This window comes from Euprymna scolopes, chromosome 4 (genome assembly GCF_053919585.1).
Source record: "Euprymna scolopes isolate OS-2025 chromosome 4, ASM5391958v1, whole genome shotgun sequence".
Lineage (NCBI taxonomy): Eukaryota > Metazoa > Mollusca > Cephalopoda > Sepiida > Sepiolidae > Euprymna > Euprymna scolopes.
In genome coordinates, this window is record NC_136485.1 from 71939647 (window position 1) to 71956163 (window position 16517).

At 30.3% G+C, this 16517-nt stretch overlaps 1 protein-coding gene across 1 annotated transcript in view; it reads left to right on the forward strand.

Annotated features, from left to right (window-relative positions):
- LOC145268430 (ubiquitin conjugation factor E4 B-like) overlaps nt 1-16517 on the forward strand; it is a 131578-nt gene that overhangs the window by 45917 nt on the left and 69144 nt on the right. Inside the window, exons 2-7 of the mRNA XM_080123992.1 lie at nt 3282-3519; nt 4949-5027; nt 7935-8019; nt 12569-12704; nt 15240-15387; nt 15493-15634. Coding sequence (XP_079980118.1) covers nt 3282-3519; nt 4949-5027; nt 7935-8019; nt 12569-12704; nt 15240-15387; nt 15493-15634 — 828 coding nt within the window. The remainder of the gene's footprint in view (nt 1-3281; nt 3520-4948; nt 5028-7934; nt 8020-12568; nt 12705-15239; nt 15388-15492; nt 15635-16517) is intronic.

Consider the following 16517-nt stretch of genomic DNA (forward strand, 5'->3'; position numbering starts at 1 on the left):
ATAGTAAATCAATAAAACCTCAGATTTAGATCATGTAAAAACAAACAATTTGATTATTGATATGGCTAAAATTTCTTTTCACAAATGTTTACAACTAGTATTTTATTTTTTATTTTTGTAAAATACAACCTGTATTATGCCCACCATATTGACAAGTATCCCTTTTTCTTAAAGATCAAACTGTCTTTATTTGCATAGTGACATAGAATATAGCATACACTAAATTCGGAAAACATTTTTCACATAGAAAAATAAATTACCCATCACCAAAAATAAAGTGATCTAACCTAAAAAAAAAAATAAAGTGATCTAACCTAAAAAAAAAAAAATAAAGTGATCTAACCTAAAAAAAAAATAAAGTGATCTAACCTAAAAAAAAATAAAGTGATCTAACCTAAAAAAAAAAATAAAGTGATCTAACCTAAAAAAAAAAATAAAGTGATCTAACCTAAAAAAAAGAATAAAGTGATCTAACCTAAAAAAAAAATAAAGTGATCTAACCTAAAAAAAAATAAAGTGATCTAACCTAAAAAAAAAATAAAGTGATCTAACCTAAAAAAAAATAAAGTGATCTAACCTAAAAAAAAAATAAAGTGATCTAACCTAAAAAAAAAATAAAGTGATCTAACCTAAAAAAAAAATAAAGTGATCTAACCTAAAAAAAAAAATAAAGTGATCTAACCTAAAAAAAAAAAATAAAGTGATCTAACCTAAAAAAAAAAATAAAGTGATCTAACCTAAAAAAAAAATAAAGTGATCTAACCTAAAAAAAAAAATAAAGTGATCTAACCTAAAAAAAAAAATAAAGTGATCTAACCTAAAAAAAAAAATAAAGTGATCTAACCTAAAAAAAAAATAAAGTGATCTAACCTAAAAAAAAAATAAAGTGATCTAACCTAAAAAAAAAATAAAGTGATCTAACCTAAAAAAAAAATAAAGTGATCTAACCTAAAAAAAAAATAAAGTGATCTAACCTAAAAAAAAAATAAAGTGATCTAACCTAAAAAAAAATAAAGTGATCCCCCCTAAAAAAAAAAAAATAAAGTGATCTAACATATAAAAAAAAATACTGACACAAATGAAAGAATTGTACATTGCTAAAGAGAAAATGTTTACATCCAATCTTGTTGACTAACATGTTCATCACGAGTATTTAGTTCGTTGGAGCACATTCTATTAAAGTACTTGTAAAGCATGCACAAGGATGCAAAATTGCAGTGATGAGACTGGAGTTTGTAAGATCATGAAATCGATTTTGGTTTGTGGTTGGTATTTTCTTGTTTTCACACTATAAACTAAGCTGTTTTGTGATGACTAGCCAAAACATCAAAATTCTAGCTGCTGGACTTGCAATTTTCTAGAGAACTTTGAATTAGCTGCAATCATACTTACCATACCTATATATATAGTTAGAAACCTTGATATTAAACTTAATTATTGTTTCTTTATAGCTAATAATAAACCTTGTGCATCGCTCATGATCCACTGCACTATGTATTGATTTTCATCCAGATTGTCGATATGTTCAGCTGAAGAGAATTCGTTAACAGTGAGACAAAGTTACTTTGGTATTCTGATGAGAAGCCATTGCTGCTTGGAACATTTTGCTGTAGATGCATGCATTAACATTCAGCAAAGTTGCTTGCAATGGACAAGAAGTAATCAGAGGACAATTTGTGCTGAAGTCTATGCAGAGTTGTTTGATGTAGTTTTAAATGGTGCTTCTCTGTTCAAAAGATTGCCATGAACAATCTATGGAACTGACATTCTATAATGAACTTGTTTAAAATGATATGTATATAGTTTGAAATGTAGTTAAGCTGAATTTCATCATACATCTTAAATGGAATGAGATTATTGAGTCTTTGAGTATTGGATTGTGACTGCCTAGATTTCTGAGCAAGTTTTTCAAATTAAATTTAAGTCTTGTTACGTTTACAGCATGCCAATAGTCGTTGGATCAGTTTATGCCAAAATCGTGTGTTTTTGTATACAATTGATATATAAATTCAAATTTTTATTTTTTTACATACAGCTTCCAAAATGATCACCCAATTAGTACTGACAAGACTCAATCTGTGTGATTATAGCCATATACTCTAATGGTTAAAAAAAGAAAAAAAAGTGGGCTCATTCAGTCAGAAATAACAAAATTACAGAAAAAAATGGCGGACTTGTACACTAATCATACTTATCTTTTTGGTATGAAGCCATTCTTGTAATAGAAAAATGTTGTTCCAGGCAAAAAAGAAAAACAAATGGCAGCATAAATTTAGAGAAGCTTTTCCAAGTGTAGAATTAATCCAGTCGAGGTCAGCAGAGTGTAGTGATCTTCTCGTGTCAAGATGGAAAGCCATCATTGAAAAATTCAAAGGGATTCAATATATTTTATAAAGCGATTCTGGCATCTGATTAATTTATTATCACTCCCTGGTAATAAATATAATCGACAAATCTATGTAATCGTACCCACTTACAATGCCAAAAATATTTCCACAATGAGGATAAACTCAGAATTCCAAATGATATCGAGTTATTTACTGTGAAATTTTCAAAGTAGATGGAAGATGAAACCTGGCAACAGAATTGCGATGTCATGTTGAAAAAAAGTTCCATGTACAAAATTTTATTTAAGATTCAATAAAAACTTGAGGATGATACACTTGGTCTTCATGCCAATTGTGTACTAACTCAAACTAGACTCAACAAGTGTAGAAGATATTCAAATTTGTTCAGAAATAAACTATCGTATTACTAGCATAATTTTTAGTTTGGAAAATATTTGGCGATTTTATCATTTTTATTTTATTCATTAAATATTAAACTTTTAATTTTGTTTATCACTCATATTAAAAGAAATTTAATACAAATTTAATATTTTTAATTTGATTTAATACATTTAATACAAATCTAATATTTTTAATTTGATTTAATGAATTTAATACAAATCAAGCTAATTTCATTTTTTTTTTTTTTTTTTTTTTTTTTTTGACAGTTTCTGCTGTTCTCTTTGGAAAATAACAAAGTTAAAGATAGCTTAATTAAAATCTAAGGAAATTAATGACACAATTTTTGTTATGTCATGTTCTTAAACGTACTTATTCTTAATGAAATAACAAATAACAACTTTCTATTTATCAAAGAATTTATTAATTTTATTTTTAAACACTTTAAAGAAGAGAAAATACATTAGCTTGTAATAATGATATGAAGTGTCTTTTGGCTTAATTTATTTTATTTCTTTCCTAATTTTAATGGCGTTTATTATTTATAATTGACAGATTCGTCGCAGAAGGCTGGCCAGATTGGCTGGTTCAAATCTGAGTTTCAGTAATTCCCCAGAAAAGAGTCAGCATCATGAAACAGATAAAACTTCAGCATCATCATCGTCATCATCATCGTCGTCGTCAGCATCTGCAGGAAATGACAATCAAACAATGGATGTTGATCCGAGTCAAGGGGCTGCAGCTTTCCCTAAGGGAGCTACTGGAGGAGCAGCAGCAGCATCAGTTTCAGCAGGTATAATCCGACATTTTTATTTTCTCATACTTTATTCTGTTACGTAATAATTCTTTTCAATTCAAATGTACTGTTTTATGTGGGACCACCATCCATATGTAGACACAGGAGCATTATCAAAGGGTAGAACAAATGCTGATCATAAAGCCCTTAGAATTAGAATCTACACAAATATCTCAAATACAACATGATAGAATCCTTCCTAAAACATGTGAAATATTTCATATTAAACACAAGAAAAGTACTCTGCATCTGCCACAATATAAAAGCTACGACTGTAACTATAAAGCTTTCTTCTCCAACACCCAGACCCATCACCGTATTTACTTACACTTATAAGGTCTTTTATAATGTCTTATCCAAATATCGATCATCTAACGAGAACTGATATTTCAATGTGATTATTAGAGCTATGACAAGAGAATATTCTTATCATTGTTTTGATTCTCGAGTAGATATCCGGCACAGACACAGTTAATCAATCAAGAACCACATCACTATCTAAAAACATAAGAAATTAACTGATATATACTTGATAGTCAAAATAATGAAAAGAATATTCTTATCAAAGCCCTAGTAATTATGTGAAGTTAAGTGACGTTGAACCTGGCTATTACCATCTGAGAATGCTAGGTGCTGTGTCATCTTCTTATAATCAGGACATACATGCGGCTTGGAACTGCTTGAAAATAATGAACCAGTAATATCGCTTGTGATTTTCACTTTCCCTGTAAACTTCACCCATTCGGAGGAAGTTTACAGGGAATATCATTTGTAAACACATAATCTTTATTGTTGGATTTTTTATGAAGTTAATATTATATGGTTTCAAAATCATATTCCACCTCACTCAATGACTATCCAATTCCTACAGATATGTACCTAGAAAATGAAGCCGTAAAACATGAAACATGAAACAGTGAACAGGGACAAGAAAAAGAAGCGATCTTAATAGAAGTTAGTGTTTCCAATGATGCAGAGTTAAACAGAGCTGAAAGGGAAAACGAAATACCAAGAGTCTTATGTATGACATTAAAAGAAACTGGAATCTTAAGAAGATATATATCATTCCAGTTATTATAGGAGCAACTGAACTCCAAAAATTTCAAAAACTACCTGGCAAATATACCTGGTGAGCCAAGTGTAAGAAAGATTCAAACAACTGCACTTAAAAGGATGGTCAGAATCTTAAAAAGATCTCTTGGTTGGAATATCTGAGTTGGCAGGTGAATGTTTGACATCTGTTATTACCATGCCTATAGTGCAGCCTAAAACAAACAATATCAAGAGGTGTATGTAAAAATAAATCGGATCTTTTTTTTTTTTTTAAATTTTTTTGCGATTGTATGTAAATAATTTGGGTAAAATCAATCATTTCACATTTAAATTCGTATGATCTTGTTTGTCACTTTGTTCTCTTTTGTTTTAGTTATTGTAGCTGGTGAACAAAATTCCGAGATACCACATCAAAATATGGATATAGACACAGAATACTCTTCAGATAAAAAGTAAGTTTTCATTTCCTTTTAATCTTCAGCATGTTAAGTTTATAAACGTTTTTTTTAGGAATTTAGAAATAAGAATTTGATTTCTTCACTAAAAGTATAATTCAGCATTTGACAAAATATAATTTAAATTTAAAAGTTTATGAAATATAAATTTATATATTTAAATTTTTACACTGTTGTAGATTGGCATTTTACTTATTGCAGAGGAATGAAATGCTAGTCTGACAACAGTTCAACCAAGAAATTGATATGTTGCAACCTATTATAATGAAACAGACAACATTCGGCTAACTAAAGGTTGAATGACTTAGAAATATATTATTTAAATTTTTTTCACTTTTTTTTTTTTTATTTTACTTCTGTAAGTTCTCAGAAACCAATGAGTCCCTCTCTGAGACCAACACTAAGATACATAAATATGAGTGTTTAATGAAGAACATTAATTTTCTTCTACTGAAATGACCAGCTATGTCATGTTTCTTTTGATCTTACCAGATTTTAGAACAAGAATTCATCTGGTCTTGGTGGAGAATTCAGGAACTAAAAGGAGCATACAACTTTGTGACACATCTAAATTAAGTTAAAATAATTATTGTACAGTTTTAAGTTGATTAATCTCTGTTCATATAATATTAGGTATTTGTATATCTTTATATATTTTTATGTATAGAGTTCGCTCGTAAACTAATTAATCGATCATTACGAATTTTGGAACACAGCTGCTCTATGCAAAGATTGATAATGTAGGCTATATTTAGATAAAGCTTTTGTGAAAATTCATGTTTTCAATTTCGATGAAATTTTAATTATAGATATTAGTCATCAATTAATAAATATTTCCCAAATTTGTTTCTTTGTATTATTTGAAAGGGTTTCTGAAAGGTATAGACATAACCTCTCATTTGAAAATTAAAATATTTCAGATTTACATTGAAATTTATAATCATGAGATACCAATAAAGCATGATTCCTTAAATTACAATTTCTTAAAACCCTAAAAATTTTAGACTTCTAGAATAAAAATCATTTTAATAGATTTGAATCAAAATTGGAATAGTATTTTTGACACAAGGTTTAGTACCATTATGCATTTATTTTAAGGGGACATAAAAGCGGTCCCAAACTGTCCTGCTTAGTTTATTTTACCCGTCCTTGAACTGGTATTCTTTTGGTTTAGTATAAAACTTGAAATTAAAATATCAAATTTAGCACAATTTCTTAAAACCTTTAAGATTATGGTTGCCTCAGGAAATGTTGACATACTGAATAACATAGTTTTAAAAGACTTTTTTTTTTTTTTTTTACTAAAATCTAGAATAAAGATGAAGTGACTACTTTCTGGTCCTCTGAGTGAAAGTATTTTTTTGACTTTTTCCCACCCCACACTAATGAAATTATTTTAATAAAGACGATTTATTTGTTATATATATATATATATATATATATATATATATATATATATATATATATAAAAATCCATTTGGGAATCTTAAGTAGAACGATCCCTGGAGTTAATGTAGTATTATGTTGCTTGAAGATTCTCACTAGGAAAATAAGAATAAAAGATACAGTGACAAATGGTATATAGATACAGTGAAATAGAACCCCCAACAACACTTTTGAATGACCTAGTACCTAATTTATTTTTGTATTTTTCAAAAATAATTTTTTCAAAGTGTAGTATCTGTGCTATACTCAGTCAAGGGGAAAGAAATCTTTTCAGTTTGTTACAGTATTTTATGTTTTCAATTCAAGGCGACTCTTTTGGGGAGCTGGATATTTCTTGTTATTAATAACCAACTTTATGTCTAACTTGACTATCATGGGAAGGCAAGTAAATCGTAGACTGTACTAAAAGTCTAGATGGATCTCTTAATAAAGAATGATAATATAATCTCTCAGAATAAAGGCTTTTAATTCTAAGCCATCTGAACTTTACATAAGTAGTGATTGATCTTTTACGATCAACATTTTATATTGTAGACTAAATGATATTTCCTAAAGCGATTTGACTCGATGAAATATACCAAGTTCCTTTAAAAGGTATTTATTTTATTGAATCATTGAATCTTCTGATTGCTTTCATTAGCTAAGCCGTAGAGAAGTTGATTACTTTTTGTTCTCAATGTGCCCTGCTCTAACTCTTCCTGCTCTGCTTTTCTGTTTGCAACCAGGTTTAAATATCTAAGTATCTGTTGCCACTAACTATTCAACTTAACAGATATTTTTGGCTAGTTTTTACTTTAAGGTGGCAAATAATCATATTGAGGGAGATCACTCGCTTTTTTAGTTTTTTAATTAGGTGGTAACAATGCTTTCTATATTTTATTTTATTTCAAGATATTTTTCAATTGATTCTTATTTACCAAAGATAAATAAAAAATATATTCTATTAATAAAATGGTAGAAATGGCAAAACTCGTTCCACCATTAGGCTTTAATTGCCTTATCCGTTACACCTTTGCCTTGTAGTCCCTTCTATAAATTATCTTTATATACACACTAAACAATACTTCAAGCAAGTATTAAATTCCAACATCCGATGAAATTGCAGTTTTACAGTTCTTCCAATGGAAAAATTGTTTTCCTTTAACTAGCCAGTAAAAATGTTTTCATTTCAAATAAAATGAATAAAAAAATCTTTATGTAAATAAAAATTAATTGTAAATAATCTTCAGCAAAAAAAAAAAAAAGAAATATAGAAAATATTATCACTTTAAGCTAAAAGAGGGCGAGTTGTCTCCCTTGATATGACATATTGCCACATTAAAGTAAAAAAAAAAAAAAAAAAAAAAAAAGCCATGTTTTTAACTTGTTTAGAGTTTTAATTTAATAACATTGACATGTGCGAGTGTTTTCTATTATTGAATTATAATCATTTATTTTATTACTTTGTTTTAATTACAGTAACCAGTCACAAGTTGATGTTGATTCTGGTATCGAGACAATGGAGGTCGATGAGAGTGATAGAGTTGAGCACAAGAGAAAAAGAGTTAGTAACGCTTTTACATAACTGTTTATTACCCTTTTGATTCCCTCAGATTCGTTTCTTGTACCAAAAAAGTATAAAAAAATAACATCTGTTCACTGTAACAAAGTTTCTGTTATTAAAAGAAACAAAGTATGAATCTAATATCTTTTTTATATTTTGCAGTTTATCCATTTTTTTTTTATTTTTCTCTACATAGTTCTGTTACTTTGTGTTTTTATTGAAACTATCATTAGTAAAAAATCAGTAAATTAAGAATAAGTTGTGCTTGTCGTATGTTGATTAATTGGACTATTATTCTCATCTTTGGTGTTATTAGCACAACGTTTCAGTCGCTGCAACCTGCGACCTTTTTTGGGTGTTGAGAACATGCTTCTTTTCCAACTAAGGAAAAAGGGTTGGCTCTGCGTTACAAGAATTTGAACCGTTTGTTTGAGGGTGGTTCTGTAAAACACCTTTTTTCACTAATATTAACAATTAGTACAGATATCCTGAAAAAATGAGCCATAGAAAAACTTTTAACAAATATCTTAGTGATCCCTGACCATTGAACCTTCCTTATGATCTACGGACCCACCCTCAAACAAATGGTTTGAATTCTTGTTATGCAGAACCAACCCTCTTTTTCCTTAGTTGGAAAAGAAGCATGTTCTCAACACCCAAAGAAGGTCACAGGTTGCAGCGACCGAATCATTGTGCTAATAACATCCAAGATGAGAATGATAATCCGATTAATCAACATACCATAAGCATTCACATCTCAAAAAATTCAGAATTGTAAGAATAAGTTGTTTTAACAAAACTATCAAACTTTGTATGATTCTGAAGCTGACCTACTGTAAAGTAGATAAGACATAAACCATCATTTGATGAAGTCTCGTGTGTTCAAATGAAATAAAAAAAAGTACAGTTAAACGTTTTGCCTGTTCAAAACCTGGAGTTTATTCAAGCATTGTTAATTTTCATCTAAAAATGTTAAACCATCACAAGTTTTCCTGATATATTTTTTCTGTTCTATTCTCTCTATTTTTTTTTTTTTTTTTTTTTTTACAAAGGCATCACCACATTATCAAGGCCCAGAGGCCACTCAAGGATAAGGGTTAAAGAGTGTACAGTAGAAATTGGTCAATATAGTAATCATTAGTAATGAAAATTTGGTAAATTTAATAACTTATATGGAACGGCTCATCAAGAACTTATTTACTTTAGACTTGAACACAACCATATTGTAGTCAGCCGGAAAGCATGAAACGGAAGACAATTCCACAGGCGTGCAGTTCTAAGAAAGAAGCTTTGTTCATGGAATCTACGTTTAGGTTTAGGCACAGATAAAGAGTGGGGGAAATTATTGATAGTGTTTACAGCTAGACGAGTGTTTCTTGTGAAAGTTTGGCGAGGGGGGACCATAGATTGAAGCTCAGTTGAACACTTTCCATGAAAATAACGATACATCAGAGACAAACTCGCAACATCTCTTCTGTGAGATAGAGGTTGCAAGGAGGAGAAAAGAACATCTCCTACGAGGCTACGAAGTCTATTTTGAACTCTATCAAGGCAGGACAAGTCCTTTCTAGCAGCTCCTGCCCAGATGTGGCAACAGTATTCCATCCTTGGACGTACCTGGCTCTTATATAGATAGAGAATAGCATCAGCAGTGAGATATCTACTGGATCGATAGAAAGATCCCACCATTTTTCCAGCGGCCTTGGCAACAGATTTGATATACGTGTTACATTTAAGATCAGGAGTAATGGTCAAGCCCAGAAGCTTGTCAAAACTTGAGGCCTCCTGAAGACGAGAGCCATTCATTTCAATTGATGACAAATGTGGATTAGAATGTTGATGATGTAAAGAGAGAAGCTTGGTTTTAGATGCATTAAAAGTAACCAGCCACTCCTTTCCCCATTGTACTACGTGCTCAAGATCAGAGGAGAGAGAATTGGAGAGAACTTGCTCGTTTACTGTCTTAGATGTGGTACCATAAATGGTAGTGTCGTCAGCATAAATGTCTACAAATGATGTAAGGATATGATTTGGAAGATCATTAATGTAGATCAGGAAAAGAGTTGGGCCCAGGATGGATCCCTGAGGGACACCGGCATTAATACTGTGAGCTTCTGATTTTTGCCCCTCAACTACTACTCTTATGAACCTATCAGAAAGAAATGATTTAATAATTGAGAAGACTTTTCCAGCTATACCATAGCTAGCGATCTTATGAAGTAAACCTTTATGCCATACCCTATCAAAGGCTTTAGATATGTCAAGAGCAATTGCCCTAGAAAGATTGCCACCGTCGAGAGATTTGCTAATCCTATGCGATATAACTGTAAGGACATCTGCTGTAGATCTAGCAGAACGGAAACCATATTGAGTGTCACTAAGAAGGTTATTTTTGTTGAGATGTTTGATTACTTCTGTATTTAACACAGATTCTAGCAACTTACTCATGACGCACAGGAGACTTATTGGCCTGTACTGAGAGGGGGATGAGCGATCACCTGAATTCTTAAATACAGGGCATACTGATGAGATTTTCCAGGGAGATGGGAAACTATTCTCCTTAAGACAACGTTTAAACAGTTTTGTAAGTATGGGCGCTAGTTCAGGTTGAAGTTTTTTGAGTACTATAATTGGAATACCATCAGGGCCAGTTGCTTTACTGGAATCAAGGTTTTTGATTAGCTTGGCAACATCACGTACAGATATACGTATATCACATAGCGTGTTCTCTGATACAGGAGGAAATATTGGGGGTTGGCGGTCTTGGTCGCAAAGGGTAGAATTAGCTGCAAAGTTCTTGACAAAGAGTTTGGCTTTGTCTGATGCTGACGAGATTACCTCAGGTCCATTGATAATAGTTGGGATGGAGCACACGCTTCTGTTCAGGATTCTGTATTCTTCCTTTCTTTTTTTTTTCTTTTCTTCTATCTTCCAAATGAATACAAAGACTCATTCCTCGCATTAACAGTAAGATCAAAACGCCTTATTCCAAGTAATTTCAACTTTACACAAATATCTTTGTTATATACTGCTTATGTATGTGTGATATCACAAGTTTAACTAATTTGTACATTGGTTTTGACTTTTAATTAACTATTATTTATTATTGCATTTTTTTTTTTTTTTAATTCAATGATTGTTTTCATTTTAATATAACAACTAGTTCTATTTCGCAATGTTATTTTATTTCCTGGATAAATATTTAACATTTCTATTGAAAATGCTTTTTTTAGGTAATGCGAACTATTTCTAAATTTACAAGTGAAAAGGCAAAATTATGTCTATTCTCTTTTGCAGTCATGTTTAAAAGATAAGTAAATTTGTATTGAAATGGCTAAAATGTTATTTATATATATATATATATGTGTGTATTATATATAAATGAGAAAGATTTTGTTTCCTGCTTACAATGTCATGAATGAATTATTATTTTACATTGTTTTGAGTAGCTCGAGTTTCAAACTTTGCAAAGCGATAGTGATTTTATTTTAAGAAAAAAAAATGTAATTGGTTTTAATTTGAGAATTTACTTTATCGAACTGGATAATTTTTAAAATGATGCTATCTTAAGAAAAAAGGGCTAAGTAACTCTGTATATGTCAATATAGAGTTACATACCTTTTCTCAACTTTTGACAATTTTTTTTCCTTTTAAGAGAACTGAAGACCTTTTTTACATCCTCGTAACGTAAATTGGTCCCCCAATTTATTGGAGAGGGACCTATGTTTTCAATGGCCTGCGTCTCTTAATCCGGACAATTGCCAGATAACCGTCCATTAGGTTTTCTTGAAATTTTCCCACAAATTTCATTAAATAGATGTGCACAGTAAAAAAAAAAATTTTTTTTGTGAATATTCCCGTTGCATCCCCAGGGGCTCAATTTAGGTAAAAAATGCCCCCAAATGGCCGAAAATGACATGTTTTACCCCATAGCGTTTGATCCATCAATTAGATTTTCCTGAAACTTGGCCAAAATGTGGAGCCCATTGTTCTTAATATAAATTCAGTATGGGTGACCCTGGCAAAATTCTGGTTTGCATCCCTCTGGGACTTTTAGGGCTATAAAAGATATGCCTATTTGGAGCTCTTAAAAACTTGATATGTGGTTTTCCATGATGTTGAATTCAAATATACATGTCTTAAGGCGTGAAACTGCACTGTTTGTCCATTTTCATGTGAATTTGGTGTTCTCAAGAGCTTAAAAGGGATCACAAATACCCTAAAATTGTAAAAATGACACTTTTTATCTCCTAACTTTTGCTCCATCCATTAAATTTTTCTGAAACTTGGCAAAAATGTGAAGGCAACGTGGCCTTTCACACTTCTCATATTCATCATTTCTTCACTATTTTTTGTGGCGTCATCTCACATTCAGCACCAGAGGGGGACCACGCATGCATGTCTTGTTATTCTTAAAAAAAAAAAAAAATAATACTTGGGCGGGATAGCTAGTTATAAAGATATCATTTGGGTAATTATTTTAAAGTTCTACAAATCAGTATAAACTTTTGAATTTGTGTAAACCATAATAAAATGTTTCTCTTTTTAGGATGCAAGTATTGGTTCAGATGCTACCGAAACCCAAGTGTTAAACTCCATAACTCGAATATTCCTTGTCTCTTGGCGTGAACAAAGGGATCCTGGCACATTACATATACCTTGTCTTGCTGACATTTTTAATGAACGTAAGTAAAATATAATTTTTTCTCTTTTTATCTAGAAGTATTAATAATATTGCTTCAATAGCAAATAACTTTGTGCTTAAATTTTATGCCTCTTGTATGTGAAAATAGTTGAAATGGTTCGTTTGTTTTCATGCTTTCATAAAAATCTGTTTTGGTAGAATATAAAAACAAACTAACCAAAATGAGGTGGAACTAATACTCCACTTTTGAGATTGTTTAAAGTATTTAATCTTCTAATATACTTTGTTATATTAATTAGTGGGATTACTTAGAAATTTCACTTACCTGTATAATTTACTATTAATTTTTTTTACTGATGGGTTAATAAGATAGATGAATTGTTAGTTTGTAATGAAGCCAACTAGCATGTATGCAAATGACCAAGCCATGGTGTGAGCATAACGTCAAAGCAGGATCGGAGGAAGAGGAAGGAAAAAAAGAGAAAAAACATGTGGTGCTGAGACTTTTAAGCAGGTGTCGACATGGCAGAGTTTCTTTTTTTTTAAACCATGTAGTGGCATGACAGGAACTTTTAAATAAGATGCAGGACTCGCTTATCCTCTAAACTTTTAACAGGATTTTCGGACGACCGTATACAGTGGAAGGAATTATGCCTGACAGCTGGTTAAAGCTGCAGACTAAGAAACTGTTAATTGATTTTGAAGGGAAGAGTAGGAATTCAGCCATATAGTTGCTAGCTTGGAAAATATGCGTCAGGCGGCTTGGTGTGGAAACGACCTGTAATAAATGCTTCTTTCAACTGAAAAACAAAACTTGTGTTGAATTTATTTCCTTTGTTTCTTCATGTGATTTTAATATACAACATCGGGTTCATGTTAAAATGTAATTACCATGTTACAAGTTAAATGAAAAAGAATATTATGAGAGGATTGATGAAATGATGAACGAACAACATTTGGTTACTTAGGGGGACGGTTTATGGCAAGTATTTGTTGATATTGGATTTGAAGGTAGCCATGTCTGCATGGCAGTAGTCTTGTAATATTCAGATGTAGTTTGAGAACTCGCTATCTGTTAAGTACTGACACTTCAATCAGATTCACTGGATAGTAAGATAACATAATTCAGTTTGTACTAGTTTTACTATTACTTTTCTGCTATGTACAGAACATCATAAATGAATCCAATAATTATAATCGATATCAATGAAACAAAATGCACAAATAATTCAGCTATAGCTAAAGAAAATGGCCATGAACATAATAATTATAATCGCTATGAATAAATTCAGCTGTAGCTAAAAATGAAGCAATGGCTACAATAATTATAGTCAATAGCAATAAACATGTACAAATAGCTAAACCATAGTTTAAAAGAAAGCTATGTATGTATTAATTATAGTTGATAAAAAAAAAAAAATACACAAATTGGATCTTATATATATATATGTGTCCACACATGGCACATTTTTAAACAATTCTCTTGGTTTCTCATACTAACAACAAAACCAAAAGTACACATTTGCATAACCTGTTTGTCGATGTCTAACCAAATTTTAACATTTGCAATTAATATTAATCGGTAGTTTACAGCAAATCATATAAAATTAATAAAATAATTGCCATTGGTCAGTTATGTTCTTTAAATAAAACAAATTTGTCTCTTTATTGAAAGTTGTAATAATTTAAATTCTTTAAAAATAAATCTACTCTTTCGGCATACCATAAAATAATTGTCAGCAAAATAGTCTTCAAATACGTAAACAAATGCCACGTTTTTAATTTATTAAAAATTGTAATTAAATATTTATTAAAATAAAAAGAATGTAAACAGTAGATATTTTCAAACTGGTTTACTCGATTGGGCGACAGTGTGATTTCTCAACAATTAGTTGTGAAACGAATAAATTAAATTGTTTTTTTTTTTTTAAATTTAGCAATATCAATTAATTTTTACTTATTTGCATATTTCCATCTTTGGTGATTGAATGATCTTATTTTTTTAAATGGATGTGGAAAGTGATACCGTATGACAAGCATGAATAAGTATATTATACAGTTAATTTATTTATTGCGAAATATTATCATCTTTTTTAGTTGTTGTTTCATGACATTTCGGCCAACTATCCCTCAGGCCTTCATCAGGTGGTAACCGCAATTGATAGCAACTCCGAATCTCCTAACTGCATTTTCAGCAATTACTGCCTTCCATAATTGTTGTTGGGAAACAACTAATAAAAATGAGGATAAGTCTTCAATAAATTAATAAATAATTCTCATCTCAATAATGAATTCCAATTAAATAATATTACACAGATCGTTCTTTTTATTGAATAAATAGTAACTTGTATATATAATTTTATTTTGATATTTTTAAAAGGTTTTCTAAAATGAACTTATTTAGTTTTGTTTTCATTTATAATTGTTATATTGATTTTGAAGTTTGATTTTAGTTTTTAATTTTTTTTTCAGTCAGGGAAATGATTGTAAACACAAAACTAAATTTCAAATTTAATACTATCTAAATTTGAAAAAAACGTTTTGCATTTTATTTCTTATTTTTATTTTAATTCAGAAACAAAAGACTACAAAGAAATCATCCATCAAATTTTGATGGAAACCTTGTATCTCATCTACTCCAGTGCGGAAAATCCTATAACTGCTCTAAGAAACGATGTCCCAGCTGTATCACCTGTAAGATTGTATAGTTCCAGTCCATGTAGGTGCGTATAGCTTTCAAAATCTATTTGTACATATGCATCCTTTCAAGGTGGAAGATGTTTCTAAAGCTTGCAACTAATAAATTTGAATAAAACATTTTTTTGTAGTATCAGTCCATTGATGTCACCAGAACATGAGAGAAAGTTTACCTCGAAAATTCAACCACAAAAGAAAAAGGAAACTGAACTTATTAACTACTTACTTGATTGCTATGAAAATGTGGCCGTTGAAGAAAGAACTAATCCAAAAGTGAGTAGAATTCTGTTTGTGAAACTTGAATGCGTTCTTATATGTAATCATCTTGTAATATCTTATAACAAAAGTATAAAGTCACACATTAGATGAAATAATTTTTTTTTTTTTATAACGATTAAATAAAGTATAATGAAGCCTAAATAACTCATGAATAGATTCTAGCTTAAAAGATATTTTGTTGTAACAAGTTACGTCCCTTGAATTTGTTGATCAGTGGCTTACTATATGTTCTCTTAAAAAAGCAATTAAAGACTTTAATGGATGTGGCGTGAAAATGTTTGGATTTGAATAAAAGATGACTTGAGTCTATGGTTCGGATCATGCGATTAGCTTAACAGTTATCTCTACACTGGAATTCTATTCTGGAATGATGAAACATGTGGCCCATAAAAATACTTAAAAAATAATTGATACTTGTACAGTTCAGTGAAGACATTAAAAAATGAAAATATCGAAAAAAGTTTAAATTGTATGTATCCGTTATGGAACGAATTTCTCCGAAAAAAAATTTCACTTAATTTCATCAAGTAGTTTTTTTTTTTTTTTTTTTTTTTTTTTTTTTTACAGCGAAAAAACAATTTACGATACTGAGCAAAATGTTCGATTTTTAGGAAGAAAAGCTAGTATTTAAGATGGGAAGGGGTGTCAGCGCTTTAACTGGAGTTATCTCCCTTTGGTATTTCTAAAATTCAAACAATTTTTTTTTAATCCAATATGGCCGCCTTCAACGCGTTCTCATAACAAATTGTTTTTTCGCTGTAAAAACAAAAAACTACTTGATAAAATTAAGTGAAAAATTTTTTCGGAGAACTTCTATAACAGATACATACAATTTAAACTTTTTTCGATATTTTCATTTTTTAATGTCTTGACTAAA